Source organism: Chiloscyllium plagiosum, unplaced genomic scaffold, assembly GCF_037043375.1.
Source record: "Chiloscyllium plagiosum isolate Xiang-an unplaced genomic scaffold, Cpla_swu_hap1 HiC_scaffold_8, whole genome shotgun sequence".
NCBI lineage: Eukaryota > Metazoa > Chordata > Chondrichthyes > Orectolobiformes > Hemiscylliidae > Chiloscyllium > Chiloscyllium plagiosum.
The window spans coordinates 18,590,506-18,614,031 of record NW_028270146.1 but is presented as its reverse complement, the minus strand read 5'-3'; the positions used below and the strand labels follow the sequence as shown (position 1 = coordinate 18,614,031).

The window sequence follows — 23,526 nt, the reverse complement described above, 5'->3', positions numbered from 1 at the left end:
GCTGGGCTCTGTGGAGTTATTTCAAGAAGAGCTTTTGGTTTTGAGCCTGATCAGCTAAGTGTTTGATTTTAAGACTTATAGAACTTCTATATCTTCATCTGTTAACTTTTTTTGGTAAATCTATAATAGCCTAAGTGAGAATTGTGTTTACACTGAGATCTCTCTCTTGATTGACTTTTGATATTAAGCATTCATATTAAGTTATCCCAGAGCAGTATGACAGTGCTAGTGGCATTTTCGAGCAAAGTGTGTTGTGTTTGTTCTTAGGTAATTTCTGTATCTGTAGATTGTTGAAGGGGCAGAACTGGGAACCAAAGCGATAGTGAGAAAAGGCTGAGGCTGGTACAGTAGATAAGGAGAGCATGTCAAATAGTCAAGACAGACAAGAACTTGGCAGAGAATAAGGTAAGGCTGATAAATTAAACTGCATCTACTTAATACAAGAGGCCTGACAGGTAAGGCAGATGAACATATGGCACGGTTTGGAAATGGGACTGGGATATCATAGGAATTACAGAAATATGACTCAGCAATTGACAGGGCTGGCAGCTTAATATTCCTTGATATAGACACTATGGAAAAGATAGAAAGCGAGGCAAGAAAGGAGGAGGAGTGATGTTTTTGGTTAGGCCTAACATTATGGTTGTACGTAGTGTGGATATTTCTGGGGGATTGTCCAGTGAAGTTACATGAGTGGAACTGAGAAATAAGAAAGGGATGATCACCTTGTTAAGATTGTATTATGGACCCCCTAATAAGCAGCAGGAAATTGAAAAGCATATATATAAGGTGATCTCAGATATCTGTAAGAATAATAGAATTGTAATGGTCGGGGATTTTAACTTCCAAACATAGATTGTCATTGTGTTAAGGGCTTGGATGAGGAGGAATTTGTTAAGTGTGTATGAGGAAGCTTTCTTATTTAATATGTGGATGAACCTGCTGGAGAAGTAGCAATGCTTGGTCTTCTGTTGGGAAATAAGGCAGGGCAAGTGACTGAAGTGTCAGTGAGGAGCACTTTGGGGCAAATGATCATAATTCTATTAGCTTTAAAATAGTTGTGGAAAAGGGTAGAACTGATCAGAAAAAACTAGAGTTATAAATTGGAATAAGGTTATTTTGATGGCATTAGACATGAACTTTTAAAAGTTGACTGGGGGAGGCTATTCGCAGGTAAAGGAACAGTTGGGAAGTGGAAGGCCTTTAAAATGCAATAAGAGTTCAGAGACAGTCTGTTCCTGTCAGTGTGGTAGGGCAAGCCTGGTAGGTGTATTGAATGCTAGATACTAGAGAAATTGGGGCTCTGGTCAAGAAAAAGGAGGTACATGTCAGATATAGACAGCTGGGATTAAGTCAACCCTTACAGGAGTATACGAGCAGTAGTATACTTAAGAGGGTAGTCATGTGGGCAAACAGGAGACATGTGATAGCTTTGGCAAATAGAATTAGGGAGAATCCAAAGATATTCTATAAGTACACGAAGGGAAAAAGAGTAACTAGGGAGGGAATATTGCTCCTTAAAGATCATATGTTTAGAACGTTCCATTGGCTCAGCTATAACTGTGCCAGATGCAGTAGTGCCAACTCTTGAGTCAACAGTAAAAACGTCAACTGGGAAACAAATGGATACTACTTGTCAATTGAATTCGCCTGCATGTGTAACCCATTCTTTTACCAAGAGCAAGTCCTGACTGAACTGGTACTGCAAATGGTTAACTCATGCTAAATGCCATCTGGATGCTCTGATAAGATTCTTAATGGTAGCTCTTCATTGAAGGAACTTAATTAGGCATCATCTCATGAGTGGCTGTAAAAAAAGAAAGCTTGTATTTATAAAGGGCTTTTCACTCCCTCAGGATGTCCCAAAGCACCATACAGTCAATAAATTATTTTTGAAGTGTCTCTCTTGTTTTGCGGGAAACCAGTTTGCATATTTCAAGACATCACAAACAGCACATAAATGAGTGACTGAATGATTAACTTCTGGCTGATGTTCATCTTATGTCAACCTTGACCATGAGCACGCAGACAGGATCTTTTATTGGATAGATGGTACCTCTTCTAGTGCCTTGCTCCCCTGTTATCCATGTAGGTTGTGTTTGCAAGTCTGTACTGGAGTTTGAATCCATGACCTTTTTTGACTTAGCGTTGTGTCAGCTCACCCACCTGAGTCAGGATGATATAAAGGTAAAAATGCTGGAGATCTGAAATAAAAACAGCAAGTGCTGGAGAAGTTCAGCATTTGTAGGGAGAGAAACAGAGTTAATGTTTTGAGTTCAAACAATGTTGTTTGCAATTGAAACTGGCTGGAAAATGATGGTCTTTACGTTGTTCTGGAGTGGAATGAGTAGAACAGATGGTGAGAATGCCCAGAACAGATGGTGAGAATGCCCAGAACAAAAGGCAATAGGAGTGGCAAAGGAGCAATGAAGATTCAAAATATGTGATTGAACATAGAACATAAAACAGTACAGAACAGGGCCCTTCACCCCACGATGTTGTGCTAAGCATGATACCAGATTAAACTGATCCCTTCTGCCTGCCTTTGGTCCACATCTCTCCATTCCTTGCATATTCATGTGTTTATTGAAAAGTCCCTGAAGCGCCCCTATCTTATCTGCCTCCACCACCACCCCTGGCAGTGTGTTCCAAACCCCTACCACTCTGTGTGTAAAATGCTTCCCCCATCACATCTCCTCCTCTCACCTTAAATGGTAATGCTTAATATTAGGCATTCCAACTCTGAGAAAAAAATTCTGACCGACAATGAATGTTAATGAGTACGAATGATAGGTTGTGAATAGAAGAAAATAGGTTAACTCTGCTGAGGGCAAAGCCATGACATCAAGGCAATTTAGAGGGGAGGGGGTGTAATTAAAATGGAGGACCGCGTTCATGGTTGTTGAACTCAGTGTTAAGTCCTGAAGACAGTAAAGTGCTTAAGTCGAAAATTTGATGCTATTTCTCCAGCTTGCAATGGGCTTCACTAGAGCACTGTGGCAGAGCTGGGATGGAAATAATGGCAGAAGAGCAAATAGTGTATTGACATGGCAAGCAACTGGAAGTTGGTGTCGTTCTTACAGCCTAAGCAGAGGTGTTCCATGAAGCAGTCACCCAAACTGCATTTGGTTTGGCCAATGTAGAAGAGATTGCACTGTGAGCAACTGATACTTATGTTCACTGGAAGAACTCAATACCTATATTTATGTTGGATGTTAGTAAAACTCACTGTTTTGGTTTTACTGTCTACTGCTGATGGTTCTGCTGGTCATTGCATCATAAACCAATACTGTAGAGCAAGAGATTATTATGTCCAATCAGTCTGTACTGGCTTTTTTGAAGATCAGTGAGAAGTACACAGTCCATACTCATTGATTTATATAGGATATTAAGAGAAAGTAAGGACTGCCGATGCTGGAGATCAGAGTCGAGAGTGTGGCGCTGGAAAAGCACAGCAGGTCAGGCAGCATCTGAGGAGCAGGGGAATCGATGAAGGGCCCCTGCTCCTCGAATGCTGCCTGACCTGCTGTGCTTTTCCAATGCCACACTCATGAATTATAAATGATATTGTCATATTATCTTATTGCTGCTATGTAGAGCTTTTATAGGATAATGTTGTATATCCTTTGCCTCTAAATGCAAGTTTTACAACCATTAATTATTGAAAAATCAATTAATACATTTTATAATAACAGGTTAATGTGCAAATAAAACAAATGCACATTCATTTATATGAGATATAGGTGTCAAAACTCCTTCAAGAGCTCACAAGGGCATCTATTTGTCTTGCTGAATCTGGAATTCTCAATTCTCAAAGAGCTTTGGTTTGCTGTGTTGTTTATTGATTTAATCCTGTAAGAGAAATGTGGGTACCACATATCATGTTCTTGTGTGTGTTGTTGACATGCAAGCTCATTGAGTGGTGAGGTTAGCTGCAACCAATTGTTGCACGTGGCTTTGTTGTCTCAGCTTGTTTATCACACTCTGGACATTCTACACAGGAATACTTACTGTCTTCCTCCCATTAGTAGTGCATGACCTGGTACAGCCATTGTTGCCCTGTGGGCATATATCTTACGTTGACAGAGGCTAACTTTATTATTATTTAATCTGCTACGCCATTACTCTCAAAATCACTTGGCTGTAGCTGTTTAAGCCATTCATGTGGGTGTCACTGACCAGTCAGCATTAACTGCCTGACTCAAACAGTACATACTTGAGGAGGTGATGAGGAGGTCTTTGTAATGTACATACACTGACTGTTAGGGAGTGCTGTTGGGAGGGAGATCCAGGATTTTCACCAAATGGTGATGAGAAGCCAACAATATGTTTCCAATCAGGATCTTGTGTGACTTGGAGGGGAATTTGCAGGAGCTGGTATGTCCATGTTCCAGCTGCTCTTCTCCTTCAAGGCAGTGAGGTAAGGGATGCAAGTGCATTTTAGTGAGACAAGGTGCACCAGCTTCTGATGGCAAAATGTTAGGTTCAATATTGTCCTCACTTACATTAAAAAAGGGGTTGAGATATTTTTCTTACGTCTGTGTCGGTGCACATGCTTCATTGTTGGACAGTTACCTGTAAAACTATTGCTGGTTATTGGCTTCAGCCATTCATTGACAAGTCATCATTTTCATCTATTAGTGCCATGTTCAAATCTTCTCTTTGTAAGTACAACAATGCTGGGATCGTCTAGAATTGTGGTGGTGCGTTAATTTATATAATAATAAACTACAAATTAGGATGGTGCTTGCTTGGATTCTGGAAACTGCAGTCTAGCACCTCTTACAAGTACAATGACAACTTTGCACCAATATCCAACTTGTGCAATTCTCCAAGCTCCAGTCCTGCTCAGCTGCATTAAGCAATGCCAATTGCGGGTTTTTTTCATTCTTACTCTTACCTGCTTTGAAGTGTTCATAGTCCATGATTCGTTCTGAGCACCCATAACTCTCAGGACTTTTTCTGATCACTAATCCCAACACTTGGAAGAAGGCAGGCAGGGACAAGGTAGGACTAATAAATTAAACTGCATTTATTTCAATGCAAGGGGCCTAACAGGGAAGGCAGATGAACTCAGGGCATTGTTAGGAACATGGGACTGGGATATCATAGCAATTACAGAAACATGACTCAGGGATGGACAGAACTGGCAGCTTAATGTTCCAGGATATAAATGCTACAGGAAGGATAGAAAGGGAGGCAAGAGAGGAGGGGGAGTGGCGTTTTTGATAAGGGATAGCATTATAGCTGTGCTGAGGGAGGATATTCCCGGAAATACATCCAGGGAAGTTATTTGGGAGGAACTGTGAAATAAGAAAGGGATGATCACCTTATTGAGATTATATTATAGACCCCCCAATAGTCAGAGGGAAATTGAGAAACAAATTTGTAAGGAGATCTCAGCTATCTGTAAGAATAATAGGGTGATTATGGTAAGGGATTTTAATTTACCAAGCATAGACTGAGACTGCCATAGTGTTAAGGGTTTAGATGGAGAGGAATTTGTTAAGTGTGTACAAGAAAAGTTTCTTATTCAGTATGTGAATGTACCTACTAGAGAAGGTGCAAATCTTGACCTACTCTTGGGAAATAAGGCAGGGCAGGTGACTGAGGTGTCAGTGGGAGAGCACTTTGGGGCCAGCGACCATAATTCTATTAAACTTAAAATAATGATGGAAAAGGATAGATCAAATCTAAAAGTTGAAGTTCTAAATTGGAGAAAGGCCAATTTTGACGGTATTAGGCAAGAACGTTCAAAAACTGATTGGGGGCAGATGTTCGCAGGTAAAGGGACGGCTAGAAAATGGGAAGCCTTCAGAAATGAGATAACGAGAATCCAGAAAAAGTATATTCCTGTCAGGGTGAAAGGAAAGGCTGGTAGGTATAGGGAATGCTGGATGACTAAAGAAATTGAGTGTTTGGTTAAGAAAAAGAAGGAAGCATATGTAAGGTATAGACAGGATAGATCAAGTAAATCCTTAGAAGAGTATATACTTAAGAGGGAAATCAGGAGGGCAAAAAGGGGACATGAGATAGCTTTGGCAAATAGCATTAAGGAGAATCCAAAGGGTTTTTACAAATACATTTAAGGACAAAAGGGTAACTAGGAAGAAAATAGGGCCCCTCAAAGATCAGCAAGGCAGCCTTTGTGTGGAGCTGCAGGAGATGGGGGAGATACTAAATGAGTATTTTGCATCAGTATTTACTGTAGAATCGGATATGGAAGATAAAGACTGTAGGGAAATAGATGGTGACACATTGCAAAATGTCCATATTACAGAGGAGGAAGTGCTGGATGTCTTGAAACACATAAAGGTGAATAAATCCCCAGGACCTGATCAGGTGTACCCTAAAACTCTGTGGGAAGCTAGAGAAGTGATTGCTGGGCCTCTTGCTGAGATATTTGTATCATCGATAGTCACAGGTGAGGTGCCAGAAGACTGGAGGTTGGCTAACGTGGTGCCACTGTTTAAGAAGGGTGGTAAGGACAAGCCAGGGAACTATTGACCAGTGAGCCTGACCTCGGTGGTGAGCAAGTTGTTGGAGGGAATCCTGAGGGACAGGATGTACGTGTATTTGGAAAGGCAAGGACTGATTAGGGATAGTCAACGTGGCTTTGTGCGTGGGAAATCATGTCTCACAAACTTGATTGAGTTTTTTGAGAAAATAACAAAGAGAATTGATGAGGGCAGAGCAGTAGAGGTGATCTATATGGATTTCAGTAAGGCGTTCAACAAGGTCCCCATGGGAGATTGATTAGCAAGCTTAGATCTCATGGAATACAGGGAGAACGAGCCATTTGGATACAGAACTGGCTCAAAGGTCGAAGACAGGGTGGTGGTGGAGGGTTGTTTTTCAGACTGGAGGCCTGTGACCAGTGGAGTGCCACAAGGATCGGTGCAGGGTCCTCTACTTTTTGTCATTTACATAAATGATTTGGATGCGAGCATAAGAGGTACAGTTAGTAAGTTTGCAGATGATACCAAAATTGGAGGTGTAGTGGATAGCGAAGAGGGTTACTTCAGATTACAACAGGATCTGGACCAGATGGGCCAATGAGCAGAGAAGTGGCAGATGGGGTTTAATTAAATGCGAGGTGCTGCATTTTGGGAAAACAAATATTAGCAGGACATATACACTTAGTGGTAAGGTCCTAGGGAGTGTTGCTGAACAAAGAGACCTTGGAGTGCAGGTTCATAGCTCCTTGAAAGTGGAGTCGCAGGTAGATAAGAAAGTGAAGAAGGCATTTGGTATGCTTTCCTTTATTGGTCAGAGTATTGAGTACAGTAGTTGGGAGGTCATGTTGCGTCTGTACAGGACATTGGTTAGACCACAGTTGGAATATTGTGTGTATTTCTGGTCTCCTTCCTACCAGAAAGATGTTGTGAAACTTAAAAGGTTTCAGAAAAGATTTACAAGGATGTTGCCAGGGTTGGAGGATTTGAGCTATAGGGAGAGGCTGAATATGCTGGGGCAGTTTTCTCTGGAGTGTCGGAGTTTGTCAAAATTATGAGGGGCATGGCTAGGGTAAATTGGCAAAGTCTTTTCCGTGGGGTTGGGGAGTCCAGAACTAGAGGGCATAGATTTAGGGTGAGAGGGGAAAGATATAAAAGACACCTAAGGGGCAGCTTTTTCACACAGAGGGTGGTATGTGTATGGAATGAGCTGCCAGAGGATGTGGTGGAGGCTGGTGCAATTGCAGCATTTAAGAGGCATTTGGATGAGTATATGAATAGGAGGGGTTTGGAGGGATATGGCCTGGGTACTGGCAGGTGGGACTCAATTGGGTTGAGATATCTGGTCAGCATGGACGGTTTGGACCGAAGGGTCTGTTTCCATGCTGTACATCTCTATGGCTCCAAGTGTACACAGCCAGGAATTCCTGTTACAGCACCACCTTTTCAGGATATACTCTCATTTTCCTGCTCCAAAGTACCTGACTGATGAGCACCTTGAAGGTAACAACCTTCTCCTCTCATTGACTGTCGGTCTTCTGAATATTGATCAGTAAACATTGATCTGTTCTGTGTGACCTACTGAAAAGTTCACACCAAGAGATGTCCCAGGTAATACTGAATGCACTTAATAGTTTGAAACCATCAAATATACCAACCACTGGTACTCTGCTCTCTGAATGATACCATTTATACAGATTGCTAGTTTGCACAGTATATCGGGGAAATACAAATTATGTTGCTTCACAATATTCAAGACGGAAACTGATAGATTACTGGATATTAATTTCATCAAGTTATAATGTGGGGAAGGGACGTTGAGGTAGATGATCAGCCATGAACAAATAATGTGTTGGAGCAGGCTCGATGAGCTGAATGGCCCAACTCTGTTTTTATGTTCCTAACTTTGTTGATAGAGCACTATTAATTATTAACACATTTCAAGCTTATTCATAGGAGTGTATTCAAACAATTTCGACCTAGTGCATATAAGGAGATGTTAGTGCAGGTGATTGAAAACTTAGCCAAAGGGGTAACATGTAAGGAACGTATTAAAAGATGAAAGAGAGGTGGAGAAGTTGTGAGATTTAAGGAGGGAATTCCAGAATCTCAATGCAATCACCAGAGAGATCAAAGAGCCAGAATTGGAGGAGTGCAGATATATCTGAGGTTTTCAGGGCTGAATATTGAAGAAACAGAAGCAGCCATTGAATAACATTGATTAGGAACACTCTCAAGTAGTCTTCCAGGTTCAAAACCTTCAACACACTGAATGTTCCAGCAGTCAAATACTGAAAAGTGTGGAGTGTGGCAGAAAATGTGAGGCTTTGTTTCATTTGGTATAAGATGGAGTCCTAATTTTCCTGTCTATGTTGGACACATATTTCGGACGTTATGGGCATTCTGTTTGTAGCATGCATTTTGTATGTAGGAGAGAGGTTTCACTTTAGTGATTTTTGAGAAGATTGATGATTAAGTCTGTAGGTTAGCTCGCTGAGCTGGAAGGTTCATTTTCAGATATTTATTCACCATGACGAGGTAACATCATCAGTGAGAGTCTCTGGTGAAGTGCTGATGATATGTCCTGCCTCTCTATTTATAGGTCTTGCTTTCTTCAGGTGGGTGATGTCATTTCAGGTTCTTTTTTTCAAGAGAAGGTAGACAGGGTCTAAATTGATGTGTTTATTGATGGAGTTCTGGTTAGAATGCCATGCCTCTAAGAATTCTCGAGCATGTCACTTTCTTTATATGTGCATACAGATAATCTTCATTTCTCTGATTACACAGCGGGATTTTGTAATAGTTTTAAGGTGGATGTTGACATTTCTTGTTCGTCTAGAGGAATCATGGGTTTTGGGGTAGCTGGAAATGTGGAATATGAAACACAAGCAAATCAGCCACAATGTGATTGAATAATGGAGGGGCAGAATGATCCACAGTTCCTGATTTGTTTATTCATGTGATCATTGCTATGGGACCTCTTACGTCCACTTAAACAGCTAAGTCTCATGCATAGGTATTACTGCCCACCTTGCGGCACTCCTTCAATACAACATTGCACTATTTGCCTGCATTATATGCTCACACTTAGTACTCACTTAAAATTTGAGAGTTAAATGAATGTATTTTCTCCAGGTGGATCCCAGTTCCTATTTGGGAACCTGGAAGTGATCATGGGCATCAGATGTAGTTTTCTCAGAGGTAGTCAATTAGAATGCCACCTCAGGAACCCTACCCAGTTAGGGGTTGGTGACCAGTTTCTGTTCAATGTGGGCATTATCAAGAAGTCAGCAGCAGGAGCATCAGCAAGACCATGGAGACATCTTTCAGTAGAATAGCAGCAGTCATACTGCCAGGGCAACAGACTTCCAGTTGCATAGGTAGTGGTGTAGTGGTAATGTCACCGGACTACTAATCTGGAACCTCAGGCTAAGGTTCTAGGGGCATGGATTCAAAACCCACCATGGCAGATGGTGGTATTTGAATTCAATAACATTTGAAATAAAAAAACTCGCCTCGTGGCAACCATTGTCATTGCCTTAAAAACCCATCCAATTCACTAATACCCTTTCGGGAAAGAAACATACTGTCCTTATCTGATAAGGCCTCCATGTGACTGCAGATCCACAGCAAAGTGCTGACTCTCAACTGCCCTCTGTGCATTTAGGGGAGAGCAGTAAATGCTGGCTGAACAACATCCCATGAACAAAAAATAATAAAAAAAGATCCGTTTCCAGGAAGTGCTTGCAACTCTCCTTGAGGAGACCTGCACATTGTAGTTGGACACTGCAACTTCATAAAAGGCTTCATATGGCTCCAAGTGCAAACCTTCAACTCTGAAACCACTTTCCTTCAAAGTCCAGGCTCCTGACACACCAGGAAGCTGGTGTGCCTTTGGATAAATAACTACTTATTTTCACAACAGGGACAAGTTGCTCCATAGAATGTTTGCTATGTACCACAATCAGGATTCAGCTATCACCGTGGGAATGTGTCATGAAGTTGCCCCGCTGTGAGTCAGTCATAAGAAAGCAAGGGATATGGAGCAAAGGTGCATCTTCCTTCATCTAAATTCACCACCAGGCAATGATGGCAGGTTTCCTTCCTTAAAGGACTTTAGTGAACTACTTGGGCTTTTACCACAATTGACAACGGGGTTATATGGTTGCCATTAGGTGAGCTTTTTATTTCAGATATTTTATAGAAATCAAATTTAACCACCTGCTGTGGTGAGATTTTAACTTGTGACATTTTAATCTTTTTACTCAGACGCATGACTAGCTTTCCTTTAAGTGATGTCTGCTATTTGTTTCAACCAATCCCTATGATAGGAAGTTCAGCGTTTTCACCACTCTGTAGGTGAATAGGAATCTTCCAAATCTCAGCTTTGTAAATACCTTGTATTTATGAGCTCCAGTTATGCTCAAAACTACAAATGAAACATTTATTCCGTGTCCACTCTGTCAAAATCTTTTGTAATTTTAAGAGCTCTGTCAAATTCCTCAGCCTTTTATTTGTGCTACCTTTCCATACCCATTCATTTCTGGTGTCATACTCTTTAGAGCTACTGAATTTTAAAATGATTCTTCATGGTCAGAAACCATCATATAATGCAATGTGTGATAAAATAAAAGGTGCTCAGCAGGTCAGATAGCATCTCTGGAGGAAAACAGAGTTAAGCTTTCAGTTTGACCTTCCATCTTCAGACCAAAGGCCATCAGTCTGAAAGCTTGCTTCGATTTCCCTCCATACATGCTGCCTGATCTGCTGAGCTCTCCAGCCTTTCTTTGTTTTTATTTCTGATTTACAGCATCGGCAATACTTTGATTTTGTCTAAAATAAGAAGTAGATTGATACAGCCATACATACAGACTATCCACAAGCTTTGAGAACTGCCATCTGTATGTAAGTGGTGAAGCCAACTTTTCTGAGTAAAAACACCACTGATGGACAGCTGCCAGAGAAATCATCACTTTGCTGCTCCCCTTCTCCTCCTTTCTTATTTACTGACGCTGAAAGGCCAGTGTTTAATTGCAGACTCAAATCAAGAGTGAAAAGTGCTGGTTCTGAACAGAGACCTGACCATGACATTGCTTAAAGTTAGAGCCTATGCAATCTGAGTTCCGCTTTATAATGTGCTTCTGCTGGTATACTGCTTTCTACTGATGGAGTTGATAGACCCAGAAGTGTCAACTGACTCGGGATGGGATTTGGCTGTCATTTTATGCAGGCTTTATTTTTTGCAGACTTTCTCCGACAGGCAAGATTTTAACTATTCAAAAACCATCCTCCAGGGGAGATGGTGTTGTAGCAGTAATATCCACAGACTGGTAGTCTATAGGCCCAGGCTAATAGGGATGTGGGTTCAAATCCCACCATGCTAATGGACTTTGAATTTAATTAGTAAACCTCACTTCAGCAATGCTACTGTAAATCATTGAGTGACATAAAAACCCCTCTGGTTAATGAATGTCTTTCAGGAAAAAAAACTGCTGTCCTTATCTGCTCTGGTGTACATGTGACTCCAGACCCATCACAAAGTGCTTGATTGTTAATTGCCTCCCAATACGGCCCTAATGCGCCACTCAATGCAAGGGTAATTAAGGATGGGCAACAAATCCTGACCTTGCCTGTGACTCGCACATTCTGTGAAAAATTCAAGAAAAATAATTCATGTTAAAATGGGGACTGTCCTGATTTTCAATTGGGGTTGTCAATGCTGCAGATATTGACTTGTAGGCAAAAGATATAGGCCTTTAAGAAGTCTTTTTTTTTGGTCTGGTGTACGTGTGACTCCACACCTATCACAGGGTACTTGATTATTAACTGCCTTAAATTGTTTCTTAAATTTTTAAAAAGATATTTATTTATTGATTTGAAAAAGCTTTAAAGACAGACAGAAAGGATGATTGACAAGGAGGGAATGCTCAAAAGTGACAGGTCATGTGATAAAAGCTCAGGAATCTGTTAAACCAGAATTCTGCTGCCTTCTGAAGGCATTGAAACCCGACTGGATGACAATTCCTCTCAGATCCTCCAGTTCCTGAGATGCTGTCATTTATGCCACGGCTTCTTCAGAAAAATATTACTGGAATGGCAGTCAAGCAAGAGAAGGAAAGAATTTGACGCTTGCTCTGAAATAGTTACTGAACACAACAAAATCTCATGTCACATTCCATATTTCGTTCTTTTCTATATTGCAGATTTCTCAAAGTCTGGGGAAGATGTACAGCGAAATGATCTTTGTAAATGGCTTTGTGCATTGTGACCCACATCCTGGCAATGTGTTGGTCAGAAAGTCCACTCAAACCAACAAAACTGAAATTGTTCTGCTGGATCATGGATTGTATCAGGTAAGCTTTGAATCTGTTGGGTGTTTTTCTGTGTTGCCAGGCGAGATATGGCTGATGTTAGAAGGCTGTGGGCTCAAGTCCTACATGAAAATCTGAATGCATCATTCAGGAGGTTTTCGTTCGACCATCATTGGTAACCATGCCTCTGCTTGCTTGGATCCTAACTTCTTGAGTTTGCTCCCTAAAATCTCTGCTCCCCTTTATTTCATTTTACTCTTTTAAGGCACTCCTTAACAAAAACAGAAATTGCTAGAAAAAGCCTACCTGATCTGGCAGCATCTGTGGAGAGAAAGCAGAGGTGGCATTTCAGGTTCAGTGACCCAGCTTCAGATCTCCAGAATACATCTCTCTTTTATAAAGTTTTTTCTCCTTATGTAGCTCAGTGTGCAGAACAATATAGATATGAGCAACCATCATGCTCCTTGTGAAGACAATGTGTCATCTTCACACTGGACGTACCCTATCACATTTGTGTTGCACCGTACCTCTGTGCTGAATGGAACTAGGGTGTCCTTGAGGCTCACGTGGGCCAACAATAGTTTCAGAATTGTACTCAACCACAAGCTGTAATCTCTGGCTTAGCATAGACCCCATTATGCCATTTACCATCGAGCTAAGGGATGAACCATGGTTCCGTAGAGTGCAGAAAGGCATGCCTAGAGCAGCACCAGGTTTAGATAAAGGTGGAGTGCCGATAAACCTACAACAAGGTCTACTTGGGTGCCAAACTATTTAAAACAGCATGCAATAAGCAGGGTTAAGCGATCTTATTTGTAGTCATATTTAACTAGAAGTACCAAATGGATGACCTACCTCGGCCTCCTTTTGAGGCTCCAGCATCACTAATGCCAGACTTTAGCCAGTTTGATTCACATCCTTGCAATCTCAAGGGTATCCAGATCCAGCAGTCACAGTCTAAATGTAAGAGCTAGGCCATTTAGGACTGAGATGAAGAGGAATTTCTTCACCCCAAAACTGTAGAATTCTCTAACACTGAAAGTGGTTGAGGCCAAAGCATTGAATGTTTTCTAGAAAGAATGTGAAATATTTATCAGGACTAAAGGGATTGAAAGGTATGAGGAACAGGGGACTGAGCTGGATGCTTAAGCATTACCATATTGAATGGCAGAGCAGGTTGTAAGGGCTGAATGGTCTACTCCTGCTGCTGTTTTCTATGTTTCTGAAGGCACTAAACACTAAAAAGGCTACAGACTCTGATAACATTCCAGCAATAGCACTGAAGATCTGTGCTCCAGAACTTACTGCTTCCCGCGCCAAGCTCTTCCAGTACAGTTACAACACATCTATCCAACAATGTGGAACATTGCCCAGTATGCCTGCTTGAAAGAAAGCGGGACAAATCCAACCTGGCCAATTACTGCCACATTAGTTTCCTCTCAATCATCAGCAAAGCGATGGAGAAGCTGACTTACAGTAACCTGCTCACTGATACTCAGTTTGGGTTCCACCATGCCATCATGGCTCCTAATTTCATAACTGCCTTGGTTCAAAAATGGACAAAGGAACTGACCTCCAGAGGTCACGTGAGAGTGGCTGCCTTTAATGTTATGGCAGCATTTGGCTGAGTGTGGCGCCGGGGAGCTCAAGCAAAACTGTAATCAATGGGAATTGGTAGGGAGAAGGTCTCTGCTGAAAACTCTGGGAAAACTTGGCACAAAGGTAAATGGTTGTAGTTGTGGTAGGCCAATCATCTTACTCCCAGGTCATCACAGTAACAGTTTCTCAGGATAGTGTCCTGAGCACCTGCACCAAACAACCCCACCACTCTGTGGTCAACCACTTCAACTCCCCCTCCCACTCATAGAGTCATAGAGAGCACAGAAACAGACCCTTCAGTCCAACTCGTCCATGCTAACCAGATATCCCCAAGGATATGCACGTCCCGGGCCGCCTTCACCACCAGATACAAGCCACCTGCCAACTGGAGGAAGAATGCCTCATCTTCCACCATGGAACCCTTCAACCACATGGCATCAACATCGACTTCATTAGTTTCCAAATCATTCCCCCTCACACCCCCACCCACCTCATCCCAGTTACACACCCTTTCAGCTCGACACCACCTTGTTGAACTGTCCTACCTGTACATCCTCCTTACCAGCTATCCGGTCCATCCTCCCTACTGACCTATCACAATCCCACCTATCCACATAGCACCTTCCGGCCTACTCCCGCCCCCTACCCCCTCCCAATTTATCTCTTATTTCCCCTCCACCTCCACATTCCCGATGAAGTCCTGATGTCCAAAACATTGACTCTCCTGCTCTTTCAATGCTGCCTGACCTGGCATGCTTTTCCAGCGCCACCCTTTTCAACTCCAGTGTCCTGAATTCAACCATCTTCATCTCCTTCATCAATGATCTTCTCTCCATCATAAGGTCAGAAGTGATGATATTTGCTGATGATACTACCCTGGTTAGTTTCATTCACAACTCCTCTAATACTGAAGCAGGCCATGTTCAAATTCCAGTAAGACCTGGACAATATCCAGGCCTGGGCTAATAAGTAGTAAGTAACATTTGCACCACACAAGCACCAGGCAATGACTATCTCCAACAAGCCTGGATATAATCAGTATCCTTTGATATTCAATCGCAGTTCACTTGATCAGTATGCCAAACACAGACTTAAATATTTGCTGTCTGCACTACCTGTGCACAGTTTGAACAGTGTGTTTTATCAAGAGGGGCACTGTTGCACTGGAGCCAAACCCATGAGCTCTACCGCTCAATAGCACAAGGGCAGCAGACACATAGAAATGCCTCAACCTGTAGGCTCCCCTTTAAGACTTGTACCGTCTTTACTTAGAAGTATATTGTTTCTTCAGCATAACACTGCATCAGAATTCTGAAACTTGCTCCCTAACAGCACTATGTGTGGAGCCTGTACCATCTGAACAGCAGTAAATAAGAAGGTGGCTCATTACCACCTTGCCAAGCGCAATTAGGAATATTGGCCGAGTAAGTGATGCCCGTATCCCATGAAAGAATAAAAAAAACTGATATAAGCATTAAGCGAGAAAGAAAGAAAACTTTGCATTTTGTTATAACCCCAGCTGATGTTGTTACTGGCTAATCATAGAATCCCACAGTGCAGAATCAGGCCATTCGGCCAACAATTTTATAAATACATTAAGGACAAAAGGGTAACTAGGGAGAGAATAGGGTCCTCAAAAATCAGCAAGGCGTCCTTTGTGTGGAGCCGCAGAAAATGGGAGAGATACTAAAAGGGTATTTTACATCAGTATTTACTGTGGAAAAAGACATGGGAGATATAGACTGTAGGGAAATAGATGATGACATCTTGCAAAAGGTCCAGATTACAGAGAAGGAAGTGCTGGATGTCTTGAAACGCATAAAGGTGGATAAATCGCCAGGACCTGATCTGGTGTACCCTAGAACTCTGTGGGAAGCTAGCGAAGTGATTGCTGGGCCTCTTGCTGAGATTTTGTATCATAGATAGTCACAGATGAGGTGCCGGAAGACTGGAGATTGACTAATGTGGCGCCACTGTTTAAGAAGGGTGGTGAGAAAAAGCCAGGGAACTATTGACCAGTGAGCCTGATATCGGTGGTGGCATGTTGTTGGATGGAATCCTGAGGGATAGGATTTGCATGTATTTGGGAAGTCAAGGACTGATTAGGGATAGTCAACATGGCTTTGTGCGTGGGAAATCATGTCTCACATACTTGATTGAGTTTTTTGAGGATTGATGAGGACAGAGTGGTAGACATGAACTATATGGACTTCAGTAAGGTGTTTGACAAGGTATGCTTTCCTTTATTGGTCAAAGCATTGAGTATCAGAGTTGAGAGGTCATGTTGCAGCTGTACAGGACATTGGTTAGGCCACTTTTGAAATACTGCATGCAATTCTGGTCTCCTTCCTATCAGAAGGATGTTGTGAAACTTGAAAGGGTTCAGAAAAGATTTACAAGGATATTGCCAGGGTCGGAGGATTTGAGCTATAAGGAGAGGCTGAATAGGTGGGGCTGTTTTCACGGGAGCATTGGTGGCTGAGAGATGACCTTGTTAAAGGTTTATAAAATCATGAGGGGCAGGCAAGGTCTTTTCCCTGGGGTGGGGATGTCTAGAACTGGTGCACATAGGTTTAGGGTGAGAGAGGAAAGACATAAAAGAGACCTCAGGGGCAATTTTTTCATGCAGAGGGTGGTGTATGTATGAAATGAGCTGCCTGAGGAAGTGGTGGAGCCTGGTACAATTGCAACATTTAAAAGGCATCTGCATGGGTATATGAATAGGAAGGGTTTTGAGGGATATGGACCATGTGCTGGCAAAAGGGATTGGGTTGGGATATCTGGTTGGCATGGACGAGTTGGACCTAAGGGTCCATTTCCGTGCTGTACATCTCTATGACTCTATGTCTACACTGACCCTCCAAAGAACATCCAACCCAGACCCATTCTCCCATTCCAGTAACCCTGCATTTCCCGGAGATAATGCACCCAATCTACACATCCTTGAACACTATGGACAATCCACCTATTTTAGACTGTGAGAGGAAGTTGAAGCACCTGGTAGAAACCCACACAGATACAGGGAGAATGTGTAAGTTTCACACAGACAGTTGCCTGAGATTGGAATTGAACCCAGATCCCTGGCGCTTTAAGGCAGCTGAGCTAACCACAGAGCCACTGTGCTGTCAAATTAGATCCCAAACTGAAACCTGGCTTGACAGATCATATTCGGTTTTGTTTTGGTTTTAATGAGATAACTTTTGAATGAATCACAAATACGCAAAATTTTCATTTTAACAATAAGTCAGAGGTTTATTACAAGAAGAAATAAAGAAAAATAGAATAATGTAGACTATTTACACATAACTCAAGTTTAAAGATTTAGAAACAGTAAAAATGCAATTTCAATAACCTCAATGGTATTCCTTTATGACATTCAGAGAGATTTCCCTTCTCTAACACATTTATAGGCATGACCTAACTCTGGCTTTAGTTCCTGGTCTTGAGAGTCTCAAAGCCTTTTGCTCAGAGACTTTATACTTGAGCTTAGACTTTCTCAGCTTCAAATAACTCTTCAGAATATAAACCAAACATTTATTTTGAATGTGTTTTGGGGATGTGGACGTCACTGGGCTGGCCAGCTGCCAGCCCTATTTGCCCCTTGAGAAGGTGGTGCTGAACTGCCTTCTTGGAACTGCTGCAGTTCATGTGCTGCAAGTTGACCCACAATGCCTTTAGGAAGGGAATTCTAGGATTTTGACCCCAATAACAGTAAAAGAACGGCGATATGTTTCCAAATCAGGATGGTGAATGGTTTGGAGGGGAACTTGCAGGAGGTGGTCATGTTCCCGTGTATCTGCTGCTCTTGTTCTTCGAGATGGAAGTGGTCATGGCTTTGGAAGATACTGTCTAAGGATCTCTGGTGAATTTCTGCAGTGCATCTTTGAGATAGTACACACTGCTGCTAATAAGTATTGGTGATGGAGGGAATGTGGTGTGGTGGTAATCAAGGGGGCTGCTTTATCCTGGATGGTGTCAAACTTTTTGAGTGTTGTTGGAGCTGCACTCATCCAGGCAAATGGGGAGTATTCCATCCCTCTCCTGTCTTGTGCCTAGTAGATGGTGGACAGATTTGGGGAGTCAGGAGGTGAGTTCCTCACTGGAGTATTCCTAGCCTCTGACCTGCTCTTGTACATACTGTGTTTATTTAGCGAGTCCAGTTGGTGGTTAGATTGTCTCTTATTGGAGATGGTTATTGTCTGGCATTTGTGTGGAATGAATGTTATTTGCCACTTGTCAATGCAGCTTGGATATTGTTCAGATCTTTTGCATTTCAACATGGACTGCTTCAGTATCTGAGTGGCGAATGGTTCTGAACATTGTGCATCATCGGTGAACATCCCCACTTTTGACTTTATGATGGAGGGAAGGTCATTAATGAAGCAGCTGGCCTTTGGGCACTATCCTGAGGAATATCCTGCAGGGATATTCTGGAGCTGAGATGACTGACCTCCAACAACTAAACCATCTTCCTATGTTCCAGGTGTGACTCCAACCAGTGGAGAGTTTGCCCCAATACCCAATGATTCCAGTTTTGCTAGGGTTCCTTAATGCCACTTGGTCAAATACAGCCTTGATGTCAAGGGCTGTCTCACTTCACCTCTGGAATTCAGCTCTTTTGTCCATGTTTGAACCAAGGCTGTAATGAATTCAGGAGCTGAGTGGCCCTGGTGGAACCCAAACTGAGCATCACTGAGCAGGATATTGCTGAGCAGGTGCTGCTGGATAGCACTGTTGATGACCCCTTCCATCACTTTACTGATGATCTGGAGTAGACTGATGGGGTGGTAATTGGTTAGGTTGCATTTGTTCTGCTTTTTGTGTGCAGAACATACTTGAGCAATTTTGCACATTGTCAACTAGATGCCAGTGTTGTAACTGTACTGGAAGAGCTGCGCAAGGGGAGCAGTAAGTTCTGGAGCACAGGTCTTTAGAACTATTACTGGAATGTTGTGAAAGCCCATAACCTTTACAATATCTGGTGTCTCCAAACATTTCTTGATATTACATGGAGTGATTCAAATTGGCTGAAGGTTGGTATTTGTGATGTTGGGGACCATGGGAGGAGGCTGAAATGAATCATCCACTTGGCACTTCTGGCTGAAGATTGCAGTAAATACTTCAGCCTTATCTTACTGATGTTATGGGCTTTTCCGCTATTGAGGAGGGATATTTTTGGAGCTTTCTTCTCTAGTCAGTTGTTTAATTCATGATGGATGTGGCAGGACTGCAGAGCTTAGCTCTGATTCGTTGGTTGTGCGCTCTCTTAGCTCTGCTTATCACAGGCTGCTCATGCTTCACCAGGTTGACGCCTCACTTGTAGGTATTCCTGGTGCTGCTCCTGGCATGCTCTCCTATACCCTCCATTGAACCAGGATTTGTTCCCTGGTTTTATGGTAGTGGTTGAGTAGGGGATATGTTATGAGTTTGCATTTGTGTTGGAGTACAATTCTGTTGTTATTGATAACCCACTGTTCCTCGCGGATGCACAATCTGGAGTTGCTAGATCTGTTCAAAGTCTGTCTCATTTAGCACGGCGATAGTGCCATGTAACACGACCAAGGTTACTCTCGCTGTGAAGATGAGAATTTGTCTCCACAAGAACTGTGTGGTGGTTCTTCTTACCGATACTATCACGGACAGATTATGGACAGATGCATCTGCAGCCAGCAAATTGGTAAGGATGAGGTCAAATATGTTTTTCTGTCTTCTGGTCTGGAACATTCATCTGACTCCTTACATTAACATAACATATTCCTCACCAGTTCTAAACCATCTCTGTTCTTGAGGAGAAACCATCTTTTGCAGCTTCAGCCAAGACCGCTGCAAACTGAATCCAAAATGGCTCTCTTGAACCTATGGCTTTTTTTCCCTATAAAAAAAATCCTTTCTGGATCCTTCTATTTTAAACTTGATGCTTAACTTTTTAACCCTGCTCAGGAAATTCACCTAATGGGAACTAAAGTTCAGCATGGTGGCTCAGTGGTTAGCACTGCTGCCTCACAGTGCCAGGGACCCAGGTTCGATTCCAGCCTTGGTCGACTTTCTGTGTGGATTTCCTCCGGGTGCTCTGGTTTCTTCCCACAATCCAAAGATGTGTTGATTAGGTGAATTGGCCATACTAAATTGCCCATAGTGCTCAGGGGTATGTAGGTTAGGTGCATTAGTCAGCAATAAATGTAGAGGAATGGGTTTGGGTGGGAGGGTCTTCAGAGGGTTGGTGTGGACGTATTGGGCCAAAGGGCCTATTTCCATACTGATTCTATGAAATCCTCCATAAAGTCCATTACTCTCCAGCAAGTTTTTATCCCTGACAGAAGTTCAAAAGAAATCATAGTGTCTAGAGAAATATTTACAGTTAATCATTAAACCTCTTCACAAACACAGAACACTTACATGCCACCAGTTGAAATTCCAAAATCTAACGTAAAGGATATTTATGTATCCTATATATACACACACACACTGCACTTGCAACACAGTTCATAAAGCACCATTTCACGAGTACTGGATATCCCAAAGCATTTTATATCCAATGAAATGTTTTTGAATTGTACTGCTGTTGGAAATGTAACATGCAGATTGCGTTTGACAAGTTCTACAAACAGCAATGCTGCAATGATCAGATAATTTGTATTTCTGATGTTGAATGAGGGATAAATATTGACTGGGCCACTAGGAATAACTCACTTGCTCTTTTTACAAATATCGCAGTGGGGAATCTTTCACTTGTGGTGGCGGGTAGGCCTTTTGTAATGTTGCTTTGCAAAGACATTCAGTGGCATGAACCTGAAATTCTGTAGCTTGTTTAACATTGTTAAATGCTTCACAGGAGTGTTATCAAAGACTATTTGACAACTCATCACATAGAGAGAAATTAGAGAAAGGAACCAACATTTTGACCCCAGAGACACAAGTCAAGTGGAGTGCCACTTCAGGAATATCTGAAAAATGAAGAGGATTATGGAGTGAATTTCAGAATTTAGATTTAGTCAGCTGAAATAAAGGTCTGTAATAGCGCTTGACAAATAAGTAGCCAGCATTGAAGGAGTCTCGGGCTAAACAGCTGGGAATTGTAAGATTATGGGTATATCAAGGGATGAGGATGAGGCCATGCAAGGATCTGAAAACAATGACGAAATTACATAAACTATAGACTATATGTGCACTGTGCACAAGGTGCAAAGGCAGAGAGAGGAATAGAGTGGGAACATGAAAGGCAACAGCTAGGAATATAGGAATGGAAAAGACAAGCATAAAACTGGAAGATGAGTGCCTCAAGGAGTACTCACTGTTTAGAAAATTGCCAATATCTATTTGACTAGAGTGAGGCGCAAAGTACAGATTGGATTCTGAAGTGAGTTTACAGATACTGCATGGTCCTGTAGCATCCAATGCCTTTTAAAATAGCTTCAACAGCAAAATCAATGTGTTGAGTCTGCCTGACCATTCTGTTGCAATCGTGTCTACTTTTGCCAGTTGACTGGCCAGGACAGATACAGCATTACCAAGCAGTTATTGTGTCTGCTGTTGTGAATTTAGTTTACATGGGTCTCCCCTTCCGCTGCACTTCTGCACTGACTGATTGTCCACAGTTTGGGGCTGTGCCTAATCTCCAGACAAGTGGAAAAAAACAATCTCACTAATTCTGGGACAGTTATAGATACTGAAAGTACGCAGTAAATCTGTCAATGTATTGGTTGTGGAGGTTTCACCTACCTTTCAGATTCTGACAGACCTGCTGTGACAAGAGCTATTTATGGCAGTACAATAGACATTGAATGCAACAGATTTGGTGGATTTCAGTTCTTTGAACTTTCCTTTGAATTGCTTTGTAGTTTTCCCTCCCTCAGTACTATCCAAATTGCACAAGGGCAGTTATCTCCTCGCCAGCTATTGTTGGTAAATGCTTATTAAATGTCTTTGTCGTCTCATCCAGACTCATTCTAATTCAGTACTTTCCCGGTCTCCCTCCCTCCCATCTTTATCTTTAGCTTATACAAAACACTGCTTCTTCTTGTTCTGGATAGGGATCCATGATCCAAAAGAATCAAATTTACCAAACACCCCCAAATGAAGAAATGACCAAACAAGATGGGCAGCACGGTGGCTCAGTGGTTAGCACTGCTGTCTCACAGCATCAGGGACCTGGGTTTGATTCCAGCCTCGGGTGACAGTCTGTGTGGAGTTTGCACATTCTCCCCGTGTCTGTGTGGGTTTCCTCCAGGTGCTCCGATTTCCTCCCACAGTCCAAAGATGTGCAGGTCAGGTGGATTCGCCATGGGAAATGCAGGGTTACAAGGATAGAGTGGTATCCTTTTCGGAGGGTCAGTGTGGACTTGTTTGGCCGAATGGCTGGCTTCTACACGATGGGGATTCTTTGGAATTTTGCTTAAGTTAATTTGTACTTTCAGCTTAATCAGAATCAATGTAAATGAAGTATAAGTAAACAGGCAAATTGTAGTTGGCATAACTTCAAATTGCATGGAACAACTAATGGATCTTGCAGATCTTCTCAGAAGCCCACTCCACGATACAGCATTAATTTCAGTCACACTGTCCTTCCAAGCTTGGATCACCCACAAACAGAATTCCTGCCCGACTCCTTCAAGGATGTTGCCAATTCTCCGCAGGCTGTAGTGTCTATGGGAACAGATTATATCTTTGCAGTCTTCCACACTTATTTCTGATCCTCTCAACCCTTAGCTCCCTTTGGTCACAGTGGCCAGTATCTAGCAAAACTACGAGGAGAAAGTGAGGTCTGCAGATGCTGGAGATCAGAGCTGGAAATATGTTGCTGGAAAAGCGCAGCAGGTCAGGCAGCATCCAGGGAACAGGAGAATCGACGTTTCGGGCATAAGCCCTTCTTCCTGGATGCTGCCTGACCTGCTGCGCTTTTCCAGCAACACATTTCCAGCTCTAGCAAAACTACCTTAACCTTAACATGGTATTGCTAATTCTGAAGCTTCAACCTCTCAAAAGTAAACCAAACAGTAGCAGCAGTCTGACACAGGCTTTATAACCCTTTAGACTCCAGCTCTCTAACTGGACTTGCTGACCAGCTCCTCCCTTTTTGTCTTTCTGCCACACAACCTCCTTATTTTAACTTCCTGTTGGTACTGCTTCCAGGTTAAGGTTTGCCAGATCACATGGATTAGTGT

General features: G+C 42.3%; 1 protein-coding gene across 2 annotated transcripts in view; it reads left to right on the top strand.

Annotated features, from left to right (window-relative positions):
• Positions 1-23,526, top strand: part of adck1 (aarF domain containing kinase 1) — a 673,127-nt gene that overhangs the window by 419,685 nt on the left and 229,916 nt on the right. For both annotated transcript variants that reach the window (XM_087989469.1, XM_043697034.2), the window contains exon 8: positions 12,659-12,808. In XM_087989469.1, coding sequence (XP_087845595.1) covers positions 12,659-12,808 — 150 coding nt within the window. The remainder of the gene's footprint in view (positions 1-12,658; positions 12,809-23,526) is intronic.